This window comes from Podarcis pityusensis, assembly GCF_964106645.2.
Source record: "Podarcis pityusensis genome assembly, chromosome: 12".
In the NCBI taxonomy this organism is placed as follows: Eukaryota; Metazoa; Chordata; class Lepidosauria; order Squamata; family Lacertidae; genus Podarcis; species Podarcis pityusensis.
The window spans coordinates 8422812-8450005 of NC_138037.1; the positions used below are offsets into that span (position 1 = coordinate 8422812).

General features: G+C 47.8%; 1 protein-coding gene across 4 annotated transcripts in view; it reads left to right on the top strand.

Moving 5' to 3' along the window:
* The window catches only part of CRHR2 (corticotropin releasing hormone receptor 2), a 199241-nt gene that overhangs the window by 166783 nt on the left and 5264 nt on the right, over nucleotides 1-27194 (top strand). For all 4 annotated transcript variants that reach the window (XM_080974193.1, XM_080974194.1, XM_080974195.1 and 1 more), the window contains 3 exons: nucleotides 7569-7654; nucleotides 12138-12273; nucleotides 15705-15746. In XM_080974193.1, coding sequence (XP_080830319.1) covers nucleotides 7569-7654; nucleotides 12138-12273; nucleotides 15705-15746 — 264 coding nt within the window. The remainder of the gene's footprint in view (nucleotides 1-7568; nucleotides 7655-12137; nucleotides 12274-15704; nucleotides 15747-27194) is intronic.

Below are 27194 nucleotides of genomic sequence, written 5' to 3' on the forward strand. Positions count from 1 at the left end.
TCCCACATAAACGGCCTCGGTCCAGTATACCTGAAGGAGCATCTTCACCCCCATCTTTCAGCCCGGACACTGAGGTCCAGCTCTGTGGGCCTTCTGGTGGTTTCCTCACTGCAAGAAGTGAGGTTACAGAGAACCAGGCAGAGGGCCTTCTTGGTAGTGGCTCCCGCCCTGTGGAATGCCCTCCCATCAGATGTCAAGGAAATAAACAACTGTCTGACTTTTAGAAGACATCTGAAGGCAGCCCTGCTTAGGGAAATTGTTAATGTTTTATGTTTTATTGTGTTTTTAATATTCCGTTGGGAGCTGCCCAGAGTGGTTGGGGAAACTCAGCCAGATGGGTGGGGTATAAATAAATGGTGGTGATGTTGATGAGGCAACAGGGTTTGGTGAGCAGGAAGAGGCTGTGGCAGAGAGCAGTCCAGAACCAGAGGCAGAAACAGAGGCTGGTGAGGAAGAGGGCCAAGAGGCAGAGTGGAGGCAGGCTGCTGAAGAAGCCAGGGGGGTGGTCTTTACCTCCTGCTGTGACCAGCTCCCCTCCTCCCTGGTCTCACAGAACATGCAGAGAAATGAAGAGAGTGGAGCCAAGAGAGACTAGATGAAGGAGCCTTAGGCTGCTGGGGAAGGAACTGGGGAAGGAAACTTAGCGGTGGGAAGCTAGGGACCTTCAGTCCTCACAACTGCCCCATTGGGACAAAACCTACTGAGCTGCTGCGGTCACTAGGCCTGTTTTCGTTTCTTTGAACAAAGAGTTGACTTCACCGACACCGGGTGTTTTATTGCCGACCTACTCCTGACTCTGGCTCCTGACATTTGCCCTTGTGGGACACAGCAGGGAGAAGGAGGAACAATGCTAAAAGGAGTTGCCTGCTGTTGGCTCACGTCTCAAAATGGTTCCGCGAATCCTAAAAGGGATTCTTTCTGGGATGCATATCATTCTTCAAAGGAAATGAGACTTACTCAAGAACATCAAGGCAATTCGAAAAGGCAAATGAAGAAGAAATCCGGAGGTCAGGAGACCATTAGTTGAGCGAGGACAGGCTGACAAAACGCTGAAGAGCTCGGGTTATCAAATCACAGGATTTGGGGTTGGCATTACTTTCCATACATCGGCAAAGGATGATTATTCAGGATAATAGCTTTGCTTACTAAGAAAGCGTCTCCTGCTAAGAGAGCAATTAGGAAATGGCTCGTGGTCTTGTAACTGATTCATAACAGCAATTTTAAAAGCACAGATAGCCAGCTGTAAAGCATCGCCCCCGCCCCCAACTCCAAAACCTGAATGGAGGACATTCTGGACCAGGTTGTCAAAGAACAAAACAGCATTGAATAGTGTGGTGGTGACTGGGGAAACCCAGCCAGATGGGCAGGGTATAAATAATGAATTATTATTGTTACTAAATTGCTGGTATCTGGCCTAAAGCATTAGTTAGCTCTTTGAATCTCAATTTATTTATTTATTTATTTATTTGCTTACTCATCTTAGAACCCCCTAATTTAACAAATTCTCTAAGCAACTCTCAGGAAATTACAATCATTAACCAGCAAGCAAGAGGTAAACATGTGCTATCAAAATACAATTAAAAATCCATTTTAAAGAAATTGAGCAGAACATTGAAAGCAAAAGTACTGAGCAGGGTGATCGGAAAATAAATCAAGAAAATAGATAGAGCTAATATGGTGGCATGAAAATATATATTGCCCCTCTTGGGTGCTACCCTTCAGAAGCATCAAGGCTGCTCTACATTGTTGTTAACTATTAATAGTGTGGCTCTAGCACCAGCCTGTTGGCGTAAAGGATTAGAGCTCTCTGAATCCTGGCTCTTGTTGCCTCTGATAGGAGGAAGAGAAGAAGGAGATCTCTTGTGGCTCTCCTTGCCTTCCTTAGACTTCCTTAGTGAGCCAGTGTGGCGTAGTGGTTAAGAGCGGTAGACTCGTAATCTGGTGAACCGGGTTTGCTTCCCCGCTCCTCCACATGCAGCTGCTGGGTGACCTTGGGCTAGTCACACTTCTCTGAAGTCTCTCAGCCCCACTCACCTCACAGAGTGTTTGTTGTGGGGGAGGAAGGGAAAGGAGAATGCTAGCCACTTTGAGACTCCTTCGGGTAGTGATAAAGCGGGATATCAAATCCAAACTCCTCCTCCTCCTCCTCCTCCTCTTCTTCTTCTTCTTCTTCTCCACAAACTTCTCCTTTTGCTGATTTCAGGTTATGAGAGGGGGCACTGCTGTAGATTTGCCTCTTTCTGATATTCCGGCATTAATGAAATCTCAGCATTTTGACTCTAAAATGTATTTAAGTCAGAACACATAAACTGAGCTCACTTCAGTGTCTGGTTTCAGGAACTGTAGCACTACTGATTCTGCATAAGCAAAAATAACATAAAATTTGCCTGCCGATCAGGCCAATGGCCCATCTAGTCCAACACCCTGTTCTCACTGGGGGCAACCAAATGCCTGTGGGAAACCCACAAGCAGGACCCAGGCACAAGAGCAACTCTCCCCTCCTGTGGTTTCCAGAAACGGGCATTCAAAAGCAGCACAGCCTCTAGCCATCCAGGCAGGGCAGAGCTGCCGAAGTTGCTGGCCATCATTGCCTCCTTATTGGACCACTGGTCCATCTCTCTCAGGACTGCTTGCAAGCCAACAGAGGTGGCATCTGCGAAATTTCAGGCCAGGAGTCTTTCCCAGCCCTTCCCAGAGATGCCAGGGAGTGGACCTGGGACCTTCTGCATGCAAAGCACCTGCTTTCTCATTCAGCTACAAGCCGTCAAAAAAGGGGAGGCACAAGGCCATCTTAAGCACAGCAGTGCTGTGGTGCAAAGTGTTGGGTTGCTGCCAGGGAGACGGAGGCATCAGGCAGGCCCCCAGCTGGCTCCAGCCACCGGCTGGCATCTGGGCGAACACCGGCTCCCAGTACAGAATCCATCAGCGGCATGAGCCTCAGATACGTTTAGAAGCTGTGCACGCTCTTATCAGCAGAGTGAATAAATCCTCACAACGGAAGTGGCGGACAGAGACACGTGTAAGCATTGTTTACAGCATTTATTCAGCATAGTCCAGGAACAAAGGAGAAAACATGTCTGCTTCCCTTCGTCTCCAGCAAAACAGCAATAAAGCAAAAGCAGTATACAAACGGAAGTTCCCAGCAGACTTGGGCTGGAAGTAAACAGGCACGTGACACACAATAGTCATTGTGCTGGTCCTGGGGAGGGGGTTACTGTGCGGCGTGGTCCGTGTCCAGTCCGAGGCTGAAGTGGGATCCAAGGCAGGGAGTCAGGTGTGGTCAGGAACTCTGGCAGAAAGCAGGACAGGGTGCCGGCAGGAACAGGTAACCAACGATGTTGCTCCTGCAACCTGGGACTGGGCTGACTGGCCTTTATCTCCTCTGAGGCATAGGGCAGCCCCGGTCCACAGGTGACTCGCCTCTCCTGGCCTGGAGGCGAGCACTCCTCCTGCAGGAACTTAGTTCCCTCCGTCTCTCTGCCCTGAGCCTCTGCAGCTCCGGAGAGGCTGGAGGGTTACTGGACCCAGAGGCAACCTCACCTTCCCCTGACAGGGCTGGGAGAGGAGCACCTGCAGGCAATGGTTCCTCAATCACCTCCGGAGCCAGAGTGGATTCAGCTGGTGTCTGCTCCTGAGGATCCGGCACAGGTGAGGACCCTTCAGGTTCAAGCCCCTGCCCCGGCTCAGCTGGCCCTGGAGGCGGGGACTCCTGTGCAGGTTGGGATTCCTCAGGTTCAGCCTCTAAATCAGATTCCCAGGCCATCACAGTCATGCCTGTTCCTTTTAAGGTGGAACGGAACTATATCCTAACACAAAGATCCCTCCGGCGCCACACACACACCCCGGCAACTCCAAAACAAGCGAGCGGGCAGTGGAAAATGTCCTCTGCCTCCCCCACTGCCCTGATCCCAGGCATGATGGCAGCGATCAAGCAGGAAAACATACTGGTGGACATGCTCTCTGTGTCGGGGTACCCAAGAAGGCAGCCTGGGAAGAGTGCATGCCACCTTTTGCCATGAAGCAGGAGAAGGACAACAACTGGGAGCAGGGCTGTCCTTAGCAGACGCAGAGGCTTTGGAGGGAAGCTGCCTTCCTAAGCTGCTGCAGGGATCGCTCTCTCCTGCAGAGGATTGGGAAGGAAGCTGCGTGCCTGCCAGCCATATAGTTGGCGGGGCACAGCTGGTGGACATGCAGGGAAAGGGGAGGCTGCCGGCAAAGCCGCGCAGCTCCCCCACTCACTAGGGCACCCCTGAGAGGCTGGTGCCCTGGTGCAACGAACCTGTGATGGCCTGGGATTCGGACTCGAATGCTGAACCTGAGGGATCCCAGCCTGCACAGGATTCCCTGCCTCCAGAACCAGCTGAGCCGGGGCTAGGGCATGAGCCTGAAGGGTCCTCACCTGTGCGGGATCCTCAGGTGAGTCTGCTCTGGCTCCTGAGGTGATGGTGGACCGATTGCCTGCAGGTGCTCCACTCTCAGCCCCGTCAGAGGAAGCTGAGGTTGCCTCTGGGTCCGGTACCCTCCAGCCTCTCCTGAGCTGCAGAGGCTCAGGGCAGAGAGGTGGAGGGAACTAAATTCCCGCAGGAGGAGTGCTCGCCACCAGGCCAGGAGAGGCGAGTCACCTGAGGATCGGGGCCGCCCTATGCCTCGGGGCAGATAAAAGCCGGCCAGCCCCAGTCCCAAGTTGCGGGAGCAACACTGTTGGTTGCTAGTTCCTGCCTGAGCCCTGTCCTGCTTTCCTGCCTGAGCTCCTGACCCGCCCTGGCTCCCTGCTTGCGTGCCTGTTCCTGACTTCACCTGACTCCCTGCCCTGCACCCAGCTTCAGCTACTATGGACTGCCTCCTCATTGCACCTTTGACTACGGACCGGACTTGGACCTTGCCTCTCTGGTAACCCACAGGACCAGCACAAAACCACTAACACCAATGGGAAAGACAGCTCTGGGGAGGCACAGCCAGAGAACAGAAGGATCAAGAGAGTGGTGAATTTCCCTTTCCCCTTGCTCTCCACTCCATTTCCAAGAGCATTTCAGTCTCTCAATTATGGTGAATCAGCAAAGAGACCTTGCTGTAATGAAGAGGGAATCCTGCATTTTATTCCCCTCCAAGGACCGAAAGGATTTCATTATTGCTCCGGCCTCATTTTCCTCATCTCAGCAAGGGAAGTTCTCCTCCTCCAGCAAAACCTGCCAAGTTACAGCCATTGTTGATTTGCATCATTCTTGCTTCCCCACCTCCCAAACCAATGTGCCTGGAACATTTTTGTCTGCAGTAGGATTTGGAACGACTCATGCACACACATGAAACCTCCTCGTGTGTTGCAAGAGGGGACCATTTTTGATAACTAGAAAATAAGCTCTTGCTGGAACCTTGTCCTGATTTTTTTATAGCTCAGGGGCTCAATGCTTCCCCATTGTGTGGTGAAGAAGAAGAAAGAAGAAGAAGAAGAAGAAGAAGAAGAAGAAGAAGAAGAAGAAGAAGAAGAAGAAGAAGAAGAATGCACCAGGCAGAACTCACCCCTCAACCATGCAACACACAGGTCTCCTAGGGAGAAGCAGCAGTCGGTGTCGTATCCCCTACATCCGAGCCCCAAGGTTGCCCTGAGGAGGACTTAGATGAATCCCAAGCCACCCTACTCAGGGCTAGGAGCCCTTGGTACCTGCTTTTATATTGAGGACGGAGGACATGGTTCTTCCATCACCCTTAGACTCTGAGGGTGACTCCCCTGTTCCACCAACATGTAATCTGATTCCACTATGAGTCCTTTAAGGATTGCAGGGAGATTGGTAGAGCACGAGACTCTTAATCTCAAGGTCAGGGGTTAGAGCTCCACATTGGGCTGATGATTCCTGCATCGCAGGGAGTTGGACTAGATGACCCTCATGGTCCCTTCAAACTCTATGATTCTATGTCCTGGAAGAGAGGCACTGGGAGGGGCTGGAATGGTAGGCCTTGCAGTCGTCGTCTTCTTAAGCCTTCAAATTATTCTGGTCCTTTGCTGAAACAACGTCCACCACAGCTCAGCACGCAGGATCCACTGGGAGCTGACCAGGGTCCTGAATTGGTTTGGCTGTACTAGATTGAAACAGGTTCTGGTAATTACTTCCACCTGCGAGCTCCAGCAAAACAAATAGTTCTCGGCTTAAGTAGAACGATACATCCCTGAGGCATGCAGCAATGGTACTCTGCCATAAATACAATCAGTTTGGAGCTGTCATTTCCATTTATCAGTTCCTGCCTTTGAGGCAAACCTTCTGAAGAGGAACTTTCAGATCATAAAGATCACTATACTCAGCCAAATCTGTTATTCCAAACGTCTCTCATATCTCTACTGGGTGTCATCTCACAAAAGGCTTTGGAGAGAAAGGGCCTGGGGGGCGTTTGGCTCTCATGTCCCAGTTCAAGGGGACATACCTTCAAAAGCAGTGCCTTGCTGGAGCAGACCAGGGTCCAGCTGGCCTGCCCACCTGGTCAAGCCTTCTGCTTCCAGACTGATGCCTGTTGAGAGTTCACAAGCAGGGTACAAATGCCATCCTTTGTTCTTCGTCCCTCCTATCTGCTATTTCTGATGCTCAGGATGTGAGTGTCGTTCCTTTTATAGTCCGCATGCCACCATCCAGCCTCGAAAAGAGGGAGATATCAGCAGGCTCAAGGTTTTGCAGAAATACAAAAGATATGGGGTGGGGATGATCTAGAGGTGTGTGAATGTGTGTTAAACCCCTCAGAACCCAGCTCATTGGTGACTGAGCATGCTGAGTGGGTGCAGAATCCTGATTAACAGTGTAAAGGTGGTTCTTCCCACCATTCATGACCACTTCACAACAGTAAGTTGAGCTCAGATCCCCAGACCTACTGAAATTCTAAAGCAGGCATAGGCAAACTCCAGCCCTCCAGATGTTTGGGACTACAATTCCCATCATCCATGACCACTGGTCCTGTTAGCTAGGGATGATGGGAATTATAGTACCAAACATCTGGAGGGCCGGAGTTTGCCTATGCCTGTCCTAAAGGCATTCTAATGCAAGCAGAAAAACAGGAGCCTCTTTCACAGGGGAAGAAAATTCGGCAGAAACTGGAAGACCGATTTCAGCACCGTGCTATTGTTGCAGACACAGATCTGAAAGCAAGTTGCAGAACTGCGGAGTCTCTGATTCTTACAGCTAGGAGACATTCTCAGGAGAGTCACCAGGGCTAAATAAAATTACTTTGGGGAGTTGCCAGTTGCCAGCTCAGATTTCAGATAACCATTTCTCTGCCCCCTCCCCAAACTGCCTCTTCAACGCCCTTTGCGGCTCAGGATTGGAACGAGCGTGCCTTCATTCCACCTGAACATATTGCTCCTTTATTGGAACTCATCTCAGACAGGTAGAAAAGAGGGAGACTCCAGCAACGGCTCTCCAGGAAGAAGGCCAATTTAATTTTCACTCCCTTTATTGTATCACAGCTTGCAAGAGGAGAAGCTCTTCCTGCACCGCAGAAAACACATCGATCATTTCGTTGCGCCTCGTACGTGTTTATCGGCACTGATCTTGTTTCCTCTCTCTCCCCCTCCCCCATTTTTCTTGCAGATAAATTTTGTTTTCCTGTTTAACATAGTTAGGATTCTAATGACAAAGCTGAGAGCGTCGACGACTTCAGAAACAATACAGTACAGGTAAGCTGAGTGCTGTGCTGCTGAAAAATCACCTTTCCCATTATATCCCGAACCAATCACTGGTCCCAGGATCAACTCCCAGCAATCTCCAGGGAGGGCTGGGAGAGAACTGGAGAACGGCTGCCAGCCATAATTCAAATCCATCAAACCTCCTTTGGGGAAGGTTCTCAGGCAGGGTGGAAGGAGAAAGAACTTGCCCATGTGAAGACCACCTGGTGGAAACCCTTACACATATGGTTCTCAGTTGTAAACTATATGCTGATCTCCATCAGCAATTTCTAGATCAACTCTGTATCCCCAAATGGAAACCAGAGTCGGAGGTCATACATTTTCTATTACTGGGGAATGATCAGGAGCTCACCAAGTTAGTGGCTAAATATCTCTATTTGGTTTTTTGTCGTCGAAATACACTGCAGACGCCCGTTCTGCCTGGAGACCTAAAGATGTGACGATGGACTGCTCTGCCTCCTTTCTTTTAGCAAATGTTTTATGCCACTGGGGAAGTGATAATTCTGTATTGATTTGGTTTGGATGTTTGTAAAGGTAAAGGGACCCCTGACCATTAGGTCCAGTCGTGGCCGACTCTGGGGTTGCGGAGCTCATCTCGTTTTATTGGCCAAGGGAGCCGGCGTGGCCAGCATGACTAAGCCACTTCTGGCGAACCAGAGCAGCACACGGAAACGCCGTTTACCTTCCCAACAGAGTGGTACCTATTTATCTACTTGCACTTTGACGTGCTTTCGAACTGTTAGGTTGGCAGGAGCAGAGACTGAGCAACGGGAGCTCACCTCGTCGCGGGGATTCGAACCGCCGACCTTCTGATCGGCAAGTCCTAGGTTCTGTGGTTTAACCCACAGTGCCACCCGCATCCCTTGGATGTTTGTAGGTGATGCCAATAAAAGGTTTGAAAAGAAATTGTAGATATTTCAGAACTAGATGGACCAATGGTTTGACTTGACATAAGGCAGCTTGATGTAAGGTGGTTCCCATGTATTCTGCAGGAGACTGCCTCATGGAATAATAGAATCGTAGAATTGTGGGATTGTAGAGTTGGAAGGGACCCCGAGGGTCATCTAGTCCAGCCCCCTGCAATGCAGGAAGCTCAACTAAAGCATCTATGAGCAATGGCCACCCAACCTCTGCTTAAAAATCTCCAAGGAAGGAGAGTCCACAGCCTCCCTAGGAAGTCTGTTCCACTGTTACCATCAGAAAGTTCTTCCTGATATTTAGTCAGAATCTCCCTTCTTGTAACCAGAAGTCATTGGTTTGAGTCCTACCCTCCAGAGCAGGAGAAAACAAGCTATTTATTTACTTTACAAATGTATAGATACTTTACAAATGTATAGATGGCTTTACAACCCAAGTCTGTCTATACAGGATTAAATAAAAAATAAATAAAATCGTGACTAACATATTTCTTACGCATAAGTGAAGCCACGCCGCTGGGTTATGTTCTGAAATCTGAGAGAAGCCAGCTGGAAATCCCCCGAGCCTCTGAAATCCGGTGGCCTTTCATCCCCCACGCACCTTAGAAATTGCCAATCAGTCTGGCAAACTCAAAGCTCATTTGCTTAAACATGTCATTTCAACACTCCTTCACCTTAATCACTATGAAGTCAATTGGGTGTCGAGGTTTCATTTCACTGCGAAAGACACCAGTTATTATAAAGAAAATTCAATAGAGAGTTGTGATTGGAATCAGGCTGAAGAATATCACCGCCAACTGCTACCTCTTCATTTAACATTACCTTCCTTTAATTATAGGTGGTTTGTGTGTCATAGAATGGCTCAGGTTAAGAATATTTCGTAATAGCAAAATGTGCATTTGCTTAGGGGGGGAACAAGGGGTCATCCAGCTGTTCTTGGACTTTGAACCTCCACTAAAGGTAAAGGGGTAAAGGGACCCCTGGCCATTAGGTCCAGTTGTGGCTGACTCTGGGGTTGCGGTGCTCATCTCGCTTTATTGGCCGAGGGAGCCGGCGTACAGCTTCCGGGTCATGTGACCAGCATGACTAAGCCGCTTCTGGCGAACCAGAGCAGCGCACGGATACACCGTTTACCTTCCTGCCGGAGTGGTACCTATTTATCTACTTGCACTTTGATGTGCTTTTGAACTGCTAGGTGGGCAGGAGCAGGGACCGAGCAACGGGAGCTCACCCCATCACGGGGATTCGAACCGCTGACCTTCTGATCGGCAAGTCCTAGGCTCTGTGGTTTAACCCACAGCGCCACCCGCATCCCTTCAACCTCCATTAGCCTCAGCCATAATCATCAATGGTCATGGATGATGGGAGTTGTAGTCTTTTGGAAGATTGCAGGCTGCCCCTCCTCGCTACATGCGATCAAGTGACTCTCAGTCTCATTCTATCTCATATTTTATATTTAGGTCTGCCAACTTTCCCTCTCTATGCAAGAAAAACTCTGGCTTTTAGACCCATTTCCCTCACTCTCGCATTGAAAGCTAAATTGCCCTCTCTCCCCCTGTTCAGCTCCGCCTTCCTTCGAGTTTTGGAATCAAATTTATTGGCAACTAAGCTAAATGTTCCGAAAGCTGACTTGCTAGATCCCAGCTAATGCTTTGCAAAGCAGCTCTTCTGCAAGCAAATTAAAATAAGCTGGTCTGCTCTTTACAAGTCCTCTATTCTCCCCCCCTCTTTTCCCCCTTTTTTGCAAAGTTAAGATAAACTTTGCTGAACCTGAACTGCTGAAGAGCTCCGCTCAAGGTTATGTTAGCAAACTAAGCAAGGGATACCTAGCTCTATAGACCCAGCTGTAGAAATTTGGGATATAGCAACATGAAGCATCTTAGAGTCAAATTATGGGGTAAAAGAGGAGACACAATGCACACCTCTCCTAGGGCTGTATCATTTCAGAAAGCAGGGGGTGGGGTTGCCTGTTTGAGGTTAAGAACTTGCAAATAGAAAACTAGGGTTTTGAGGAAAGCTTCGCTTGCAACCTCCTAATTTTTCACAGGGAAAGTTGGTAGAGTATTTAAGCTTATGATTTGCACCACCCATATTCTGAAGTGGTACAGTCCCAGGAGCCCCCCCACCCCCACCCCGGATTATACCACTACATTGTGAAATGTATAGATCAGCTCTTTGGGAGTTTGATTTTAGCATATGTGTAACCGAGGCAATGGGACGCGGGTGGCACTGTGGGTTAAACCACAGAGCCTAGGACTTGCTGATCAGAAGGTCAGCGGTTCGAATCCCCGCGATGGGGTGAGCTCCCGTTGCTTGGTCCCTGCTCCTGCCAACCTAGCAGTTTGAAAGCACGTCAAAAGTGCAAGTAGATAAATAGGTACCGCTCAGGCGGGAAGGTAAACGGCGTTTCCATGCGCTGCTCTGGTTCGCCAGAAGCGGCTTAGTCATGCTGGCCACATGACCCAGAAGCTGTACGCTGGCTCCCTCGGCCAATAAAGTGAGATGAGCGCCACAACCCAGAGTCGGCTACAACTGGACCTAATGGTCAGGGGTCCCTTTACCCTTTACCTTTAACCGAGGCAAATGAATTAGGACCTTGCAGAGGAATGCCCAGTTTCCCAAGTGCAAACAGGGCCTTTTCAGTGGTAGCACCTGAATTGCAGAACTGTGCTTTCAGAATGGTATGCCTAGCACCACCGAGTCTTTTTTTTTAGCACTAGTAGAGACCTAAAAAAATAAATTACCCAGACCTTTAAATCTATTATTTTCCATTTATTCTTTGGACAGAGTTGGGGGGGGGGATTCAATTCAGTTCACATTTAGAGGTAAACCTACCTAATTTGCACTCCATGAAAAAATATGTGAACCAAAACACAGACACTGTTCAAAATTCACCCTTCTCTGAATTTTTCAGTGTAGTTCTCCGGCCAAGTAATGTGTACAAAAATGCATATAGCAAAAATCTGTATATTAGGCAAAATTCCATACAAATATGTGTCTATTGGGATAAATCAGAACTAAAACTCTGGTTAGTTTTCCCAGTTACTTTCTTATAAACCACAAACTGATGTGAGGGAAATGTGGGGAAATAGTTTTAAGATTGGAAAAATGGGAACCAGACAGACACTGAAATTGTCCGACTCATCTATCCCTGGCTGTGTTGATATTGACTTGGGCAAGATCAGAGTCAACATTGTTGGGTTCACAGGTTTCAACTCCCTGGCTTCATCCCGAAACTCCCAGCCACACTGAACAGGAAGCAATAAAGCAGGCTGAACGTTGGGCTATAACGTTGTGCAGATTCTCTGTAAAAAGTGAGTGAACAAATGATGGCACAAGCTATTTGGGAATCTCCTGAGTCTCATTGTCTGAAATTCTGGAATTTGGGTGGCCTTTCATCCCACACATAGCTTAGAAACTACCACAAGTCAGGCAAATCCAGTCTTATTCATTAAACATGTGATTTCAGCATTTCAATGGTGAGATGGTGCCCTCCATCAATGTTCTCATTTTCTGCCGTTTTTGTGAACTTTCCCCCTTTGATCTCCCCTTAACAGGAAGGCCGTCAAAGCAACATTAGTTCTTCTGCCTCTTCTGGGTATTACCTACATGCTTTTCTTCGTCAACCCCGGGGAAGATGATATCTCCCAGATATTTTTCATCTACTTCAATTCCTTCTTGCAGTCTTTTCAGGTAAGGGATGTTAAAAGAAAAACACAAAATGGGCACAGTCGTGGTAATTGCCTAAACTGGCACAGCTTTGACAAGTGTGTTACTCTGTCGACCGCTAGAGCTTGCAGTCAGGGTGACTGACAAGGAATGATAGCCAAGAGAAATACCTCACGGACTGTGGATGGGTTATAACTTACGGGGTCCTTGCCGCGGGATCACATTCATCCAGTGCTTTACCAGCTGCCCTGGCTCCTGGTAGAGTACAGGGTCAGGTTTAAGGTGCTGGTTTTAACCTTTAAAGCCCTATGCAGCCTAGGACCCTCGTACCTACGAGACCGCCTCTCCTGGTATGCCCCTCGGAGGACCTTAAGGTCCACAAATAACAACACTTTGGAGGTCCCAAGCCGCAAGGTGGTTAGATTGGTCTCAACTAGGGCCAGGGCCTTTTCAGTACTGGCCCCGACGTGGTGGAACACTTTGCCACAAGATACCAGGGCCATGCGGGACTTGACATCTTTCCGCAGGGCCTGCAAGATGGAGCTGTTCTGCCTGGCCTTTGGTTTGGACTCAGTCTGACCCTTATGTTTCCCTCCCCTTATGGTTTTGGGCTACTATTAAAATGAGGCTGCATTTTAAATTGTATTTTAACCCATATTTTAATAAACTGGCTTGTTTGTTTGTTTGATTGATTGATTGATTGATTGATTATTATGTTTTATTGTAATTTTATTGGTGTTAGCCACCCTGAGCCCGGCTCTGGCCAGGGAGGGCGGGGTATATTTTTATTATTGAGTGAATGTTCTCCAAAGCATCTGCTATTAAGTTGTCAAAATACAGACAAGAATCAAATGGGTTTTACTTTTTGGTTAGGGCCAGTTCAAGATTAGCTAAGATTTCTCTGCCCTGATTCTTCCCGGGTAACACGTTCACATGAAAAAGGGAACCGAGACCTGGCTCACAGCTTGAGCATTTTTCTGGATCCAGAGGTTCTTCTGGCTGATCAGCTGGAAGTGGTGGTCTCTATTGCCTTTCACCAGCTCTGGGAAATAGAACTTGCCTCAGTCATTTGCACCCTATTCACTTCTAGGCTGGACTGCTGTAATACAGTCTGTGTAAAAGGTAAAGGGACCCCTGACCATTAGGTCCAGTCGTGGCCGACTCTGAGGTTGCGGCGCTCATCTTGCTTTATTGGCTGAGGGAGCCGGCGTACAGCTTCCAGGTCATGTGGCCAGCATGACTAAGCCGCTTCTGGCGAACCAGAGCAGCACATGGAAACGCCGTTTACCTTCCCGCTGGAGCGGTACCTATTTATTTACTTGCAGTTTGATGTGCTTTCAAACTGCTAGGTTGGCAGGAACAGGGACCGAGCAGCGGGAGCTCACCCCATCATGGGATTTGAACCTCCAACCTTCTGATCAGCAAGTCCTAGGCTCTGTGGTTTAACCCACAGCGCCACCAACTTCCCTATACTCTGTGTAGGGCTGCCCTTAAAGTTAGTTTTAATAAAACTTTAGTTGGCCAAGAATGCAGATACTAGGATTCTGGCAAGAGCCAGATCAGAACATGGCACACTGATCTCATACCAGTTGCACTGGTGACCAGTTTGTTTCAAGGCGCTGGCATTCAAAGAGTTTGTAAAGCTCTGGGCAGCCAGCAGTCAGAATTGAACCAGCTTGGAAACACCATTCCACTATGGAGTCCTTCATCTACCTCCCCCTACAACCTGAGAGGTGGCAGGTTTTCTTAGTTGTGGAAACCAGAAATTCATACAAAATGCATCACACTTGGGGAAATGGCTTTGCAATCTTGTGTATATTAGGCAAAATTGCTTACAAATGAGTGTCCATTGGGAGAAATTAGCCAGTGTGGTGTAGTGGTTAAGAGTGGTAGTCTCGTAATCTGGGGAACCGGGTTCAATTCCCCGCTCCTCCACATGCAGCTGCTGGGTGACCTTGGGCTAGTCACACTTCTTTGAAGTCTCTCAGCCCCACTCACCTCACAGAGTGTTTGTTGTGGGGGAGGAAGGGAAAGGAGAATGTTAACCGCTTTGAGACTCCTTAAAGGGAGTGAAAGGTGGGATATCAAATCCAAAATATTCTTCTTCTAAAATGCTGATAGGTTTGCAAGAGGACTTTTAAAAAAAAACCACACAAAGTGATGTGTTGCATCTCTTTTAGTTGTGAATGTTTATTTTAATTTATTGATGAAACTGTTATATTGTGTATTTTAATTGTGTGGGTTTTTTAAGAATTGGTTTTATACATGTGAACCACTTACTTGGCAAGTAGTAATAATAATAATAATAATAATAATAATAATAATAATAATGGTGGTGATAACAACAACAACAAATGTGGGGAACTGAACTTAAGAATGAAAAAATGGAAAAAAAATTAAAGTGAATTGTATTTTGCCCAGAATGGAAAATGTAAGCACATTTGGGATACCCACTGCAGCAGAAGCTCCTGGGGAATGTCAAGGCAATCCAAAACCATTTAGATACGACGAACAAACGTTCCCTGAGAGGTTTTGCATCTTTCCAGTTGCAAGGAAATGGCCACAAAGTTAGGAAAAAAACATAATTCAGGGCACCTGATCTGCACACAGCAGGCCACAGCTTCAGATCCTAGCATCTCCAGTTATGTATGATCCCGTAAGAGATTATAAGAAAGATCCCTGCTCTTTATCCTGGAGAATCGCTACCAGTCAGGGTCATAGCTGTCAACTTTTTCCCTTTTCTTGTGAGGAATCCTATTCGGAATAAGGGAATTTCCCTTTAAAAAAGGGAACAGTTGACAGCTATGGTCAGGGTACACCATGCCAAGGTAGATCAGACAACGGTGTCACCTTCAGGCAACCTCACATAGCACTTATAGAAGTGGAGTTGAGCTTTATGTCCAACCATCTGTGATATATACATGATTTCCAAGATGTAATGTCCGTTTAAAGAGATTTGTGCCCCAAACCAATTTTTGAACAGCCAGCCATAGATCTAGACCAGGCATGGCTGACCTGTGGCCCTCAAGGCAACAAGGCCCATGATCAGAAGTGTTTGTTTTATTCTGTTTTACTCTGTTTTTATTGCCCTCTCATAGCCACCTGGAGACTAGCTGGAGATGGGATACTTTCTTTTTTTAATTGAACAAACGAATGGAGTTCTAGTCCAACGGCATCTGGGGGTCTCCAGGTTAGGCACCCCTAATCTAGACAATATTAAGGATCGCTCTGCTGAGATAACACAGCATTACTTTGAGATGTATCTCAATAAAGCGACGACTCGAGAATCAACTTGTTGGCAGAGGAATATTGGCTGAGGGACATCAGAAGTAAAAAAAGGGAGGGCTTTGTGATGTTCACCCCCTAACATTCCAGCCCTTTTTAATGCATCTTCCTATCCTCTTTTGCAATGGGAGGAAAATAACCTCATACCGATATCTTTCTGTTTCTTCTAGGGCTTTTTTGTGTCTGTGTTTTACTGCTTCTTAAATGGAGAGGTAAGTTTCATTATTCTCTGTTTGCACCGTCCATTAATAAAAAGTTGGTGGGTTTTTTTTAGCAAAATGGAGAAGTTATGCTTCCTAATAGAAAAAGGAACGTCCAGTCTTGGTTATGTTTGTCTTCCCAGCCACTCAATGAGGGAAGCCTCAGTCGTAAACCGTGAGACTCTTCGTCTCAGAGTTGTGGGTTTGAGCCCCAGGTTGAGCAAAAGATTTCTACGTTGCAGGGGGTTGGACCAGATGACCCTCATGGTCCCTTCCCACCCTGCAATTCTATGAAATTATTTCCAATCTACATAGGAGAGATTGAGACACCAGGCAAGTCAGTTGCTTCATAGCTTGCTGGGCTGGGTCAATTCAGGATTTTCAGCATGCTTGGAGGATCTGCAACATACACCCGATTACGGATGTTATCCTCACAGCCCCTTGATATGCACAGTCTTAAGTTCTCCCCCCCCCCCCAAAAAGAAAAAAAAATCTGGCAAAACATTCTGAATCTATATCCACACTCTAAACCTTTGCTTTGAAATACAGTCATACCTCAGGTTACAGCTGCTTCAGGTTGCGCTTTTTCGGGTTGCGGACCAATGAAACCCAGAAGTACTGGAACGGGTTACTTCTCGGTTTTGGCGGTCATGCATGTGCAGAAGCACTAAATCATGCTTTGCACATGCGCAGAAGTGCCGAATCGCAACCCGTGTGTGCGCAGACGTGGGTTGAGAATGCTGGGGGTTGCGAACGCGCATCCCGCACAGATCATGTTCGCAACCCGAGTGTCCACTGTATACCATATTTTTCAGTGCATAAGACAATGCTTTTTGCTAAAAATAATAGGCAAAAATTGGGTATTGTCTTTGATAGTGAATGCAGAGGAGAGATGTGTGATTAATGGCAGTAGCAAGCAGGAGATTGGCAGCGGCGATTGGGCGGGTTATTGGTGGCTGCGGCAAGGCCTGCTGGCGATTGGCTGTGGCTGCGGCAATTGGGCAGGTGATTGGCGGCTGCGGCAAGTGGGCGGGTGGGATGTTGGTGGTGGCGAGCAGGCAGACAATTGGTGGCTGCAGCGAGGTGTGCGATTGGCAGTGGCTGTGGCAAGCGATTGGCAGTGGCGGGGCAGGCGGGTGAGCGATTGGTGGAAGTGACCTCCCCCACTCCCCAAAAAGCTAAACAACTTAATTTCTTAATTTGGGGTTAAAAAAAATAGGGGGCGTCTTATACATGGGGGCGACTTATACACGAAAAAATACGGTACGTCTCAAAAAGTAGAGTTCAGATGCAGCAAACAAGCCTGCACACCAGGAAACTGGAGTAAATGGATGTAGCAAATGCAAAATTACAGGGAGGGATCATGGTTCAATTCCCTCCCCTTGGCATCTCCAGGTAGGACTGGGAATGTCCTCTGCCCCAAACACTGGAGAGCCTCTGCCAGCCAGTGTAGACAATACTGAGCTAGACCAGGTATTTGACTCAGAATAAGGCAACTTCCATATCAACAACCTCAGATATGCAGATGACACAACCTTGATGGCAGAAAGTGAGGAGGAATTAAAGAACCTTTTAATGAGGGTGAAAGAGGAGAGCGCAAAATATGGCCTGAAGCTCAACATCAAAAAACAAAGATCATGGCCACTGGTCCCACCACCTCCTGGCAAATAGAAGGGGAAGAAATGGAGGCAGTGAGAGATTTTACTTTCTTGGGCTCCATGATCACTGCAGATGGTGACAGCAGCCACAAAATTAAAAGACGCCTGCTTCTTGGGAGAAAAGCAATGACAAACCTAGACAGCATCTTAAAAAGCAGAGACATCACCTTGCCAACAAAGGTCCGTATAGTTAAAGCTATGGTTTTCCTAGTAGTGATGTATGGAAGTGAAAGCTGGACCATAAAGAAGGCTGATCGCTGAAGAATTGATGCTTTTGAATTATGGTGCTGGAGGAGACTCTTGAGAGTCCCATGGACTGCAAGAAGATCAAATCTATCCATTCTTTTTTTTTTTTTTTTTTTTTTTGGTATAATATTTATTAATTTTCCAACAATTTAAACACAACACTACAAAAAAAGCCAAAAAAGAAGACAATGCAATACAATACAAAAACACTAACACATAAAACTAATAAAACAAAAACAAAACCATTTCATTATCTTATCTTTCGTTCACTTGTTTCCACGACCTCCTCACACCTCCCTTTTTGTATTCCACTTCTGTTAATTGTTTCAGCAATTCCTTTCCATCTTCCTCTGTTTTCTATCCTATAATTATCTTAACACATTCTAACCTTATTTTCCCTTTAATACTCTATTAATCTATTTATACTTAATTCCTTATAACATTTCTACTAAAGCCATATAACTTCATTCCAACATTTTTCTAACATTCATTAATTTTACAGTATTTCTGTAAATAATCGTTAAACTTTTTCCAGTCTTCTTCCACCGATTCTTCTCCCTGGTCTCGGATTCTGCCAGTCATTTCCGCCATTTCCATATAAATCTATCCATTCTTAAGGAAATCAGCCCTGAGTGCTCACTGGAAGGACAGAACCTGAAGCTGAGGCTCCAATACTTTGGCCACCTCATGAGAAGAGAAGACTCCCTGGAAAAGACCCTGATGTTGGGAAAGATGGAGGGCACGAGGAGAAGGGGACGACAGAGGACAAGATGGTTGGACAGTGTTCTTGAAGCTACCAGCATGAGTTTGACCAAACTGCAGGAGGCAGTGGAAGACAGGAGTGCCTGGCGTGCTCTGGTCCATGGGGTCACGAAGAGCCGGACACGACTAAACGACTAAACAACAACAAAGGCAACTTCCTATATGATCTTCTGGTGGTGGTGCACTCTCCAGGAAAACAGCTCCCCGACTCTCTGGCTGACAATGCAACAACATCTTCCACTGTTTTTACATTTGCTAAGCAAGAACATTGCAAGAACCATTTGCTTTAAAAGGAGTTTTAAAGCTGGCTTCTACACAGACATGCACACACATCTTGCTCCCATTTCCTCGCTGCAGGCTGTTTAATCCCTTTGCACTCTGGGGAGAAGTTTCCCATCTTCCTTCCTGGAGCCATGCATTGAGCGCTCATCCCCTCCACTCAAGCAGAGCACCACCCTAATAGTTTTCTCTCCTCTCCCTGCACGGAGGACTTTTCAGAGCCATTAGCAACAGCACCGTTCTTCTATTTCTGTTCTGCCTTTTCTGAGTTGACCCATTCCATCCCATTAGCCAGGTATAACAGCATCTGATTGCGATAATTTCGGGAGTCATTTGCTTCCCCTTCTGCCCGCGTGATTCCCTGCTCTCCACCTGCCGCCCTGTGCAAAGTAGAAAGGCCTTTTCCATGCGCCTCTTGCAATTATTCTAAGGCTTCTTGAAACACACAAATAGGGAGGCAAGTCCTTCCTATGTCAACCCAACACATTTGGCGGCTTTCTCCCGTTTACCAGGCTGCCGCTTCCTCTTTGCATTGTTCAGTCCATCAATGGCACACTTATGTGAGTCACTCCAGACACAGGAGAGAGAGAAAGAAGATGGGATAAAACAAGATAATGTTATTTTGTCGGGGTTCCACACCAAGGGTTGGAATGCTTGTCCAGATGCCAAAGACCCATGTCCCACCAGGGGGCCTGTTCTCATGCACACACACACACACACACACACACAAACACACACTCATGAGGGCCACCTCTCATCATCCATGCTCCAGGTCTCTTTGAGTACTTTTGTCTAGCTGGCATGTGCTCTTGGACTGTGATAATGCTTCTTGCTTGCTTGGATAATAATAATAACATCAGCAACAACAACAACAATAATAATAATAATAATAAATAATAATTTATTTATACCCTGCCCTCCCGAGCCAAGACCGGGCTCAGGGCGGCTAACAACCAATAATAAAAACAAGTTGATTAAAATATAATTTAAAAAAACAAGATTAAAATACAACATTAAAACATTAGGATGCAACCTCTTCATAGGAGGAGAAAGGAAAAAGAAAGAGGGGGAGGGAATCAAACTGATTCCAAGCCAAAGGCCAGTTGGAACAACTCTGTCTTACAGGCCCTGCGGAAAGAAATCAGATCCCACAGGGCCCTGGTTTCATGAGACAGAACGTTCCACCAGGCCGGAGCCAGTGTTGAAAAGGCCCTGGCTCTGGTTGAGGCTAATCTAACTTCCTTAGGGCACGGGACCTCTAGGGTGTTGCTATTTATAGACCTTAATGTCCTCCACGGGGCATGCCAGGAGAGGCATTCCCGTAGGTACAAGGGTCCTGGGCTGTGAAGGGCTTTAAAGGTCAAAGCCAGCACCTTAAATCTGACCCTGTACTCCACCAGGAGCCAGTGCAGCTGGAAAAGCACTGGGTGAATATGCTCCCATGGCAGAGACCCCGTGAGGAGCCTCGCTGCAGCATTATGTACCTGCTGGAGTTTCTGGGACAGCTTCAAGGGCAGCCCCGCATAGAGCGAATTACAGTAGTCAAGCCTGGAGGTGACTGTCGCATGGATCACTGTGGCCAGGTCGGGGTGAGAACGGTAAGGGACCAACTGCTTGATGCGGCGAAGGTGGAAAAATGTCGCCTTGGCTGTTGCTGTAACCGGCGCCTCCATGGACAGGGAGGCGTCAAGGATTACACCCAAACTCTTAATGGATTAGAGAATTCAGAGAAGTGTGACAGGTGGGGGGAGAGGGAGAAACTGTGTGTGTGTGTGTGTTAGAGAGAGGGGAAGAGAGAAGAAACCTCTGGCTTTTGCATGTAACTTACAGTTACCGTTTCCCGGGGACAGTCCCCAGATTTGCGAATAAGTCCCTGGACAAATTCCATCTCCAGAATGTCCCCAGATTTCATCTAATGTCCCCGGGAAACACAGCCTATCGGAGCAGCCTCCCAGCTTCTGGGAAGGGAGGCTTCACGGTGCCTATCAGAGCTTGCGTGCAAGCAGGAGGGGGGCAGGGATCTCTCAGTTAGGCAATGGGAAGCCTCCCTTCCCAGCTGAGGGATCCCTGCCCTCTCCTGCTTGCACACAAGTAGGAGCTGGGATGGGGCTGCTCCAAAAGGCAGTGTGAAGCCTCCCTTCCCAGCTGAGGGACCCCCACTCCCTCCTGCTTACACGCAAGTAGGAATGGGATTGGGGCTGCTCTGATGGGAAGGGAGGCATCGTGCTGCCAGAGCCTCCCCACCGCCGCCCTCCTTCTCAGCCCTCCTTCTCCGCCTTCCATGCCTGACCCACCACACACTGCTTCCCCACCACCACCAAAGAACCAACAACTCAGGGGCTGCCCAGGTTCATGGAGAAAGGAGATAGAAGCCTCGGAGGAAGGGGAAACATGGCAGTTTAGGTCAAGGCAGCGGCCGCACCTCTGCCACCGCCATCGCTGCAGCATCAACGTCCAAAACGTGTAGATTTATTGATTTATTTAAAGTGTCCCCGGATTCATTGAAAAAAAATCTGGTAACCTTAATGTAGCCTATTGTATAAAGGTAAGAGCCATAGCCATGGATCAGTTGTCAGGGGCTGGTTGGACGCAGAGGAATGGTGGGAGGAACCAGCTGGGGAACCACCAAAGGAAGAAGGTTCAGAGTGGTGGTGGGATGACAATGAGGCATCAGAGGGACAAGATTGGGAGGAAGAGATGAAGAGGTAACAGGGCTGTGTGAATGGGGAGAGTCTGTGGCAGAGAGAAGTCCAGAAGCTGAAGCAGGAGAAGAGGAAGGCCAAGAGGGAGAGATGAGTCAGGCTTGTGAAGAGTCAGGGTCTCTCCCACTCCTGCTGCACCCAGCTCCCCTCCCCGCTTGTCTCCCAGAACCAGAAGAGGCATGAAACAGGAGGAGCAAAGGCAGACACACAGGCATAGCATCAGATTGCTTGGGGAAACCCTGGAGAGGAGGAGACATAGGCAACTGTGGGGAGGCGGGGACCTTGGGTCTTCGTGGGGGCAAGACTTGCCGGAGATGAGTTGCTGTGCTCGTTAGGCCTGACACTCCTGTATTGCTAATAACAAGTTCACTACAACTCACTCCATGTGATTTCCTGCTGCTTGCTCCTTTCCTCGGCCCTCTGTTCTTTCTGGCTCCACTCGCCATGAGCATGTGGCCTCCCAGGAGGCTCATTTGGGGGGTGGGATGTAGCCCTGGAATTTGAAAAGGTTCCTCTACCCTGTTTTATAATTTGCCTGGCGAGTTCCCGCCTCTCCCCAGTAGGAATAAAGACACATGACACCATTATTTTAGGTTAATGGGCTAAAATTGGCCACAACTTTATTGGTTACAGAAAAAGAGCAGTATTGGCTTAGGCATTGGTCCTATCTGACTATCTGGCTTCAGCCTGTTTGCTTGAAGACCGGGAAGGGTTAACACCAGCAGGGGGAACCCTGTTGATGCACATCAACTAGGGACTCCCCCGGGGTCACTGCTCGGGGGCGCACTTTAGGCCCTGACCTCCATAGGCTTTGGACAAGGCCAAGCCCCCCAGAATCCTTTACAGGACTACCCTTCAACATTTGGGGGAGGTGATGGTGCTCCCCCCAAATCTACATAGCAATACCCCTACCAATGCCTAACCACCAAACCAAGAAGTTGTGACGATTTGCTACGAGGTAGGTAAAAAAACCAAATGGCCGGTGCCAATTTGCCAAGTGGAAAAAATTCCTACCAGGACCCTTAACGGCGACTAACTGAGGTCCATAGCAAGGTCAGAAGGGGAACCTTGAAGGGCGAGCGGGTGGGAAAACCAACGTAGCTGAGCAGCCAAAGAGGGAGATCCCGGGCCGCGCTTGCCTTAAATGAGGCAAGCCACACAGGGGGGATGCTCAGGGGATGACGTGGCCCGAGGATTCCCCTGATCACGCGGGGGTTGGGGCGTGTTGGGGGCATGAAGCCCGCAACACTACCTCCTCCCGAGGTCGGAAGTGGCTTTTACAACAAAATGCTGTTGTGCTGTAGAGCAGTAGGATGAATTTTTGACATATAATGAAATCACAGCAGCTGGTGGGGAGCTTGGGGGGAAAGAGGCGAGTGTTTGGTTTAAGCCTTCCCTTCCCCTTCCGTCCTTTCCTGATGCAAACCACCCCTTCTTCATGGCAATTGCTGCCAGGGCACGGTTACCTGGGGATAGGGAAGGGAGGCCAGCGGTGGATGTGAAAGCCCCGTGGGACAGAGGTTTAACCTTTGCATCCAAAGGACCTTTGCTTTGTGAAGTCGGCCTCCTCCTCAGCATCTGTGATCCATCGCTCTGCCTTCTGCAGGGCTCTCCAGGGTGCTTTGCCACACCACCTGCCTTCTCCCAATATAGTTTTATGCCATTCCCAGAATCTCTGCTGCACTTTCAGTGTCAGTGCCATCACGGGCAAATTGCACTTCTTTTCCATTCCCCAGGTGCACTTCAAAAAGTTTGCCAGAGGCTGAGGAGAGAGAGAGAGAGAACAGGCTGAAGGAGAAAATTGCTTGCATCTTTCTTTTCTGTTTTCCTTTCTCCTTCTGTGATGGAACTCTTATTTGGGGACTCCCCTGGCTTTTTTCTGGCCCACATAGGACCAGTCTGGATAGTTGGCCTTGGCGAAGATTTGACGTTTTCATCCCCAAAAAGCTTTTGATTAGAGTTTCTACGGAAATGAGGCTGCATTTTAATGTTGTATTTTAATCTTGTTTTTAAGTTGTATTTTAATAATTTGTTTTTATACCTGGTGTTAGCCACCCTGAGCCTGGTCTTGGCTGGGGAGGGCATGGTATAAATTATTATTATTATTATTATTATTATTATTATTATTATTATTAGGTATCGGAGCTGGAATCCCTCATGTAAGTTTTTTCCAGTGAAAAATAAGAAACCACCATGCTATGAGATATAGTCAAGATGAGATGTAGTTTGAAGCGGTGGGCTGGAGGCAAGGAGAACTGAGTTCAATTTCCCCATGCGGTGATGCAGACAGTCCCTTGGTGCTGTGGCCCATATAGCTCTGGGCCTCAGCTCCCTATCTGTGAAATGGGGACATGTGCTGGTTTTCACCCTTTGCCTTGCAAACTTTAGGTTTAATTTCCTTAGGATGGGGATCTTTCTTCTGTGCCCTTGAGGTAAAAAGCAACAACGATGTATGCTGATGAGGATATTCAGAATATTATCCTTACCATTATTATTGGCATACTGCGCAGAGTTGTTCGGAGGAGTGTGTCTGGCCTTGTACAGCAGAAATAGTCGTAAGGTTTGTGGACTCCTGTTTGGAGTCAGCCGGATGACCTATAACTTTAATAATAATAATAATAATAATAATAATAATAATAATAATAATTTATTCATATCCCACCCTCCCCAGCCGAAGCTGGGCTCAGAGCGGCTAACAACAGTAAAAATAACACAGTTTACATAAAATCACAATCAATTAATTGAAATACATTCTATAATCAATTCATTCTAAAATCAATTCAGAGTCAAATTAATGGCAACCATTGGGCTAGAGTTCTATGAGGATTACAGAAGGAGAGAGGGGGTCAGACTGTGCCTTGGCCAAAGGCCTGGTGGAACAGCTCTGTCTTGCAGGCCCTGCGGAAAGATGTCAAGTCCCGCAGGACCCTGGTCTCTTGTGACAGAGCGTTCCACCAGATCGGGGCCACGGCCGAAAAAGCCCTGGCTCTGGTTGAGGCCAGCCTAACCTCTCTGTGGCCCGGGACCTCCAAGATGTTTTACTATTTTGGAAAGGCCTTTCTAAGCCAAAAGAGCTTCCCTCTGAGGAAATAGAGCTTCGAATACCCTTCCATCAGTGCAGTGGTACCTCTGGTTATAGACGCTTCAGGTTACATACGCTTCAGGTTACAGACTCCACTAACCCAGAAATAGTACCTCGGGTTAAGAACTTTGCTTCAGGATGAGAACAGAAATCGCGTGGCAGCAGCGGGAGGCCCCATTAGCTAAAGTGGTGCTTCAGGTCAAGAACAGTTTCAGGTTAAGAACGTACCTCCAGAACGAATTAAGTTCTTAACCCGAGGTACCACTGTATTTAGGCTTGCTTGCATGGAGCTCCCAGCCCCAGAATGAGCTGGCCATGGTCCTGAACATTCAGGTCCCATACCCTGGACTCTTCAAAAGCAAACCCTGCAGACTTCAGCCTGGAACAGGAGGCGGTCCTGTTGTCGCCAGTTTTAACTTCCTTTTCCCATATCAGTAATGCAGGGGCAAACTAACATGGTGCCCTACAGATGTTCCTGGACCACAACACCCTCATCCCTGTTCACCGGCCATGCTGTCAGCGTCCGATAGGAGTTTAAATCCAACATCTGGCAGGCTCCATATTGGCCGCCTCTGACCAAGAGGCTCAAAACGTATTCTAAGTGAAGTCTCTCATCACAATGCATTGGGTGTCCTCTTGCTTTCTCTCACCAGTGCCCACCAGGCAGCCTTAAAAAGGTAAAGGGACCCCTGACCATCAGGTCCAGTCGTGGCCGACTCTGGGGTTGCAGTGCTCATCTTGCTTTATTGGCCGAGGGAGCCGGCATACAGCTTCCGGGTCATGTGGCCAGCATGACTAAGCCGCTTCTGGTGAACCAGAGCAGTGCACGGAAACGCCGTTTACCTTCCCACCGGAGTGGTACCTATTTATCTACTTGCACTTTGACGTGCTTTTGCCAGACTGTTTATTTTGGCACACCACTCCAATATATTTGCCATACTCCAGCAAGTATAAGGTGGCTTCCTATACTCCTGTGCCTTTTTAAGCACTGCATGTATGCTTGTTAAAGTTTCCCTCCCCTTTTGCCAGGCGAAAACCTTTCTCTATAACCAGGTTTTGGGCTGGTTAACATTTTATGTGCTTGTGGGAAGAGGGTTCGTTTTTGTTTTGTTATGTAAGCTGCCTTTAGTGTCCGCTGCTTCTAACTCTGTTTTTTTGTAAGCTGCCTTGTAAGCGTCTAATCGAAAGGCAGAGTAAACTTTAAAATAAATAAAAGCCCTTTCTTTACAAATTAGAAAGGAGAGATTATACAATTGCCTTTGCAAAGGCAGTGCCTTCCAGATGTTTTGTGCTGCAAATCCCGCCAGCAGCAGCCAGCAAAACTGAGCTGATGGAAGATGGCAACGGAAACATCTGCAGGGCACTCACCTGTTGAAGGCCGACCTAGACAGACAGCTGGAGGGTAGATTTATCTGCTCCCATCGCATCTGGGAAATGGGGCAGTTATTTTCCATGCCGAGGGAATACATCGTATTCATCTGACTGGAAAAACAATCTTGCAAATCAACTACTTCTAACGTTTCACCAGCAGATTCAATTGTTTCCTCCTAGCGTGAATTAAGAGCGACAGCCACTTTCCAGCCGTGGAGAAAAAGGAGTCCTGCCATTTCTCCTCCGATCCATTTGAAGCAAGCTGGTTTTTTTTATTTATAACAGCGGTGTTTATAGATAAGCATCTATGTGGTGCCCATAATTGATGTATTTTCTCTTGAGGAAGCAGGGGGGCAAATCCCTTGGTGATTCAAAACACTAGAAGGGGGGAACCGTTCAGCAATACCTGCCATCCCATCATTACTGAGCATTAGTCGTAACCAACAGCTCTGCAGGGCAGAAAGCACATCCATTCATTCCTTGTCCTCTAACTAATCTCCCCTACCAGCTGGAAACCACACAAAAATGGGCTTTTCTGTCCTTTTCTGTTGTTTAAGGTTATCTCTCTGCCTTGGCTGCTAACCATCCTTGCCCCTCTGCCTTCAAGCTGCCAGGGAAGATTAGACTAGATGAGAGAGATAATGGAGAGGAATATCAGGAAGAAGAAGCAGTTTCTTCTTCTCTCCATTGTGACTTCACACCCACTTTGCCTCCCTCTCTCCCCTCTGTCAGGAAGGAGCTCTGAAAAGCAAACCGCAGGCTCTTTTTAGCAGGTGCTAAACATGGCCTGCAGCTCACATTTCAGGTCACGGAAAAGCCAGGCTCTATATCTGATCAAATCCGAGAGGTTTTGAAGCTTGGAACTCTCGCCTCAGAGGTGTCATCACAGCTTCCAGTCCGTTGCAAAAGATAAAATAATAATGGTCGTTTATTTTGGCTGGCAAATGACTATGCCAGCTTCTTCTCAGCTAAAAGTATCCAAAGCTACTTGCACTCAAATAGAAATACAGCAATCCAATCGTGTGTGTGTGTGTGTGTGTGTGTGTGCAGGGATTTTTAGAAGCTGGACTTTATGCTTATTTCTGTGCTGCTAAAGGACCGGATATTGTTAACATGTTAATCAGAGTTGCACAGCTAAGGCTTGAGCAGCGAGGTGGTGACTGTTTAACCCTGTTCTTAAAGGTAAAGGGACCCCTGACTGTTAGGTCCAGTCATGGACGACTCTGGGGTTGCGGCGCTCATCTCGCTTTATTGGCCGAGGGAGCTGGCGTACAGCTTCCAGGTCATGTGGCCACCATGACTAAGCCGCTTCTGGAGAACCAGAGCAGCGCACGGAAACGCCGTTTACCTTCCCGTCTGA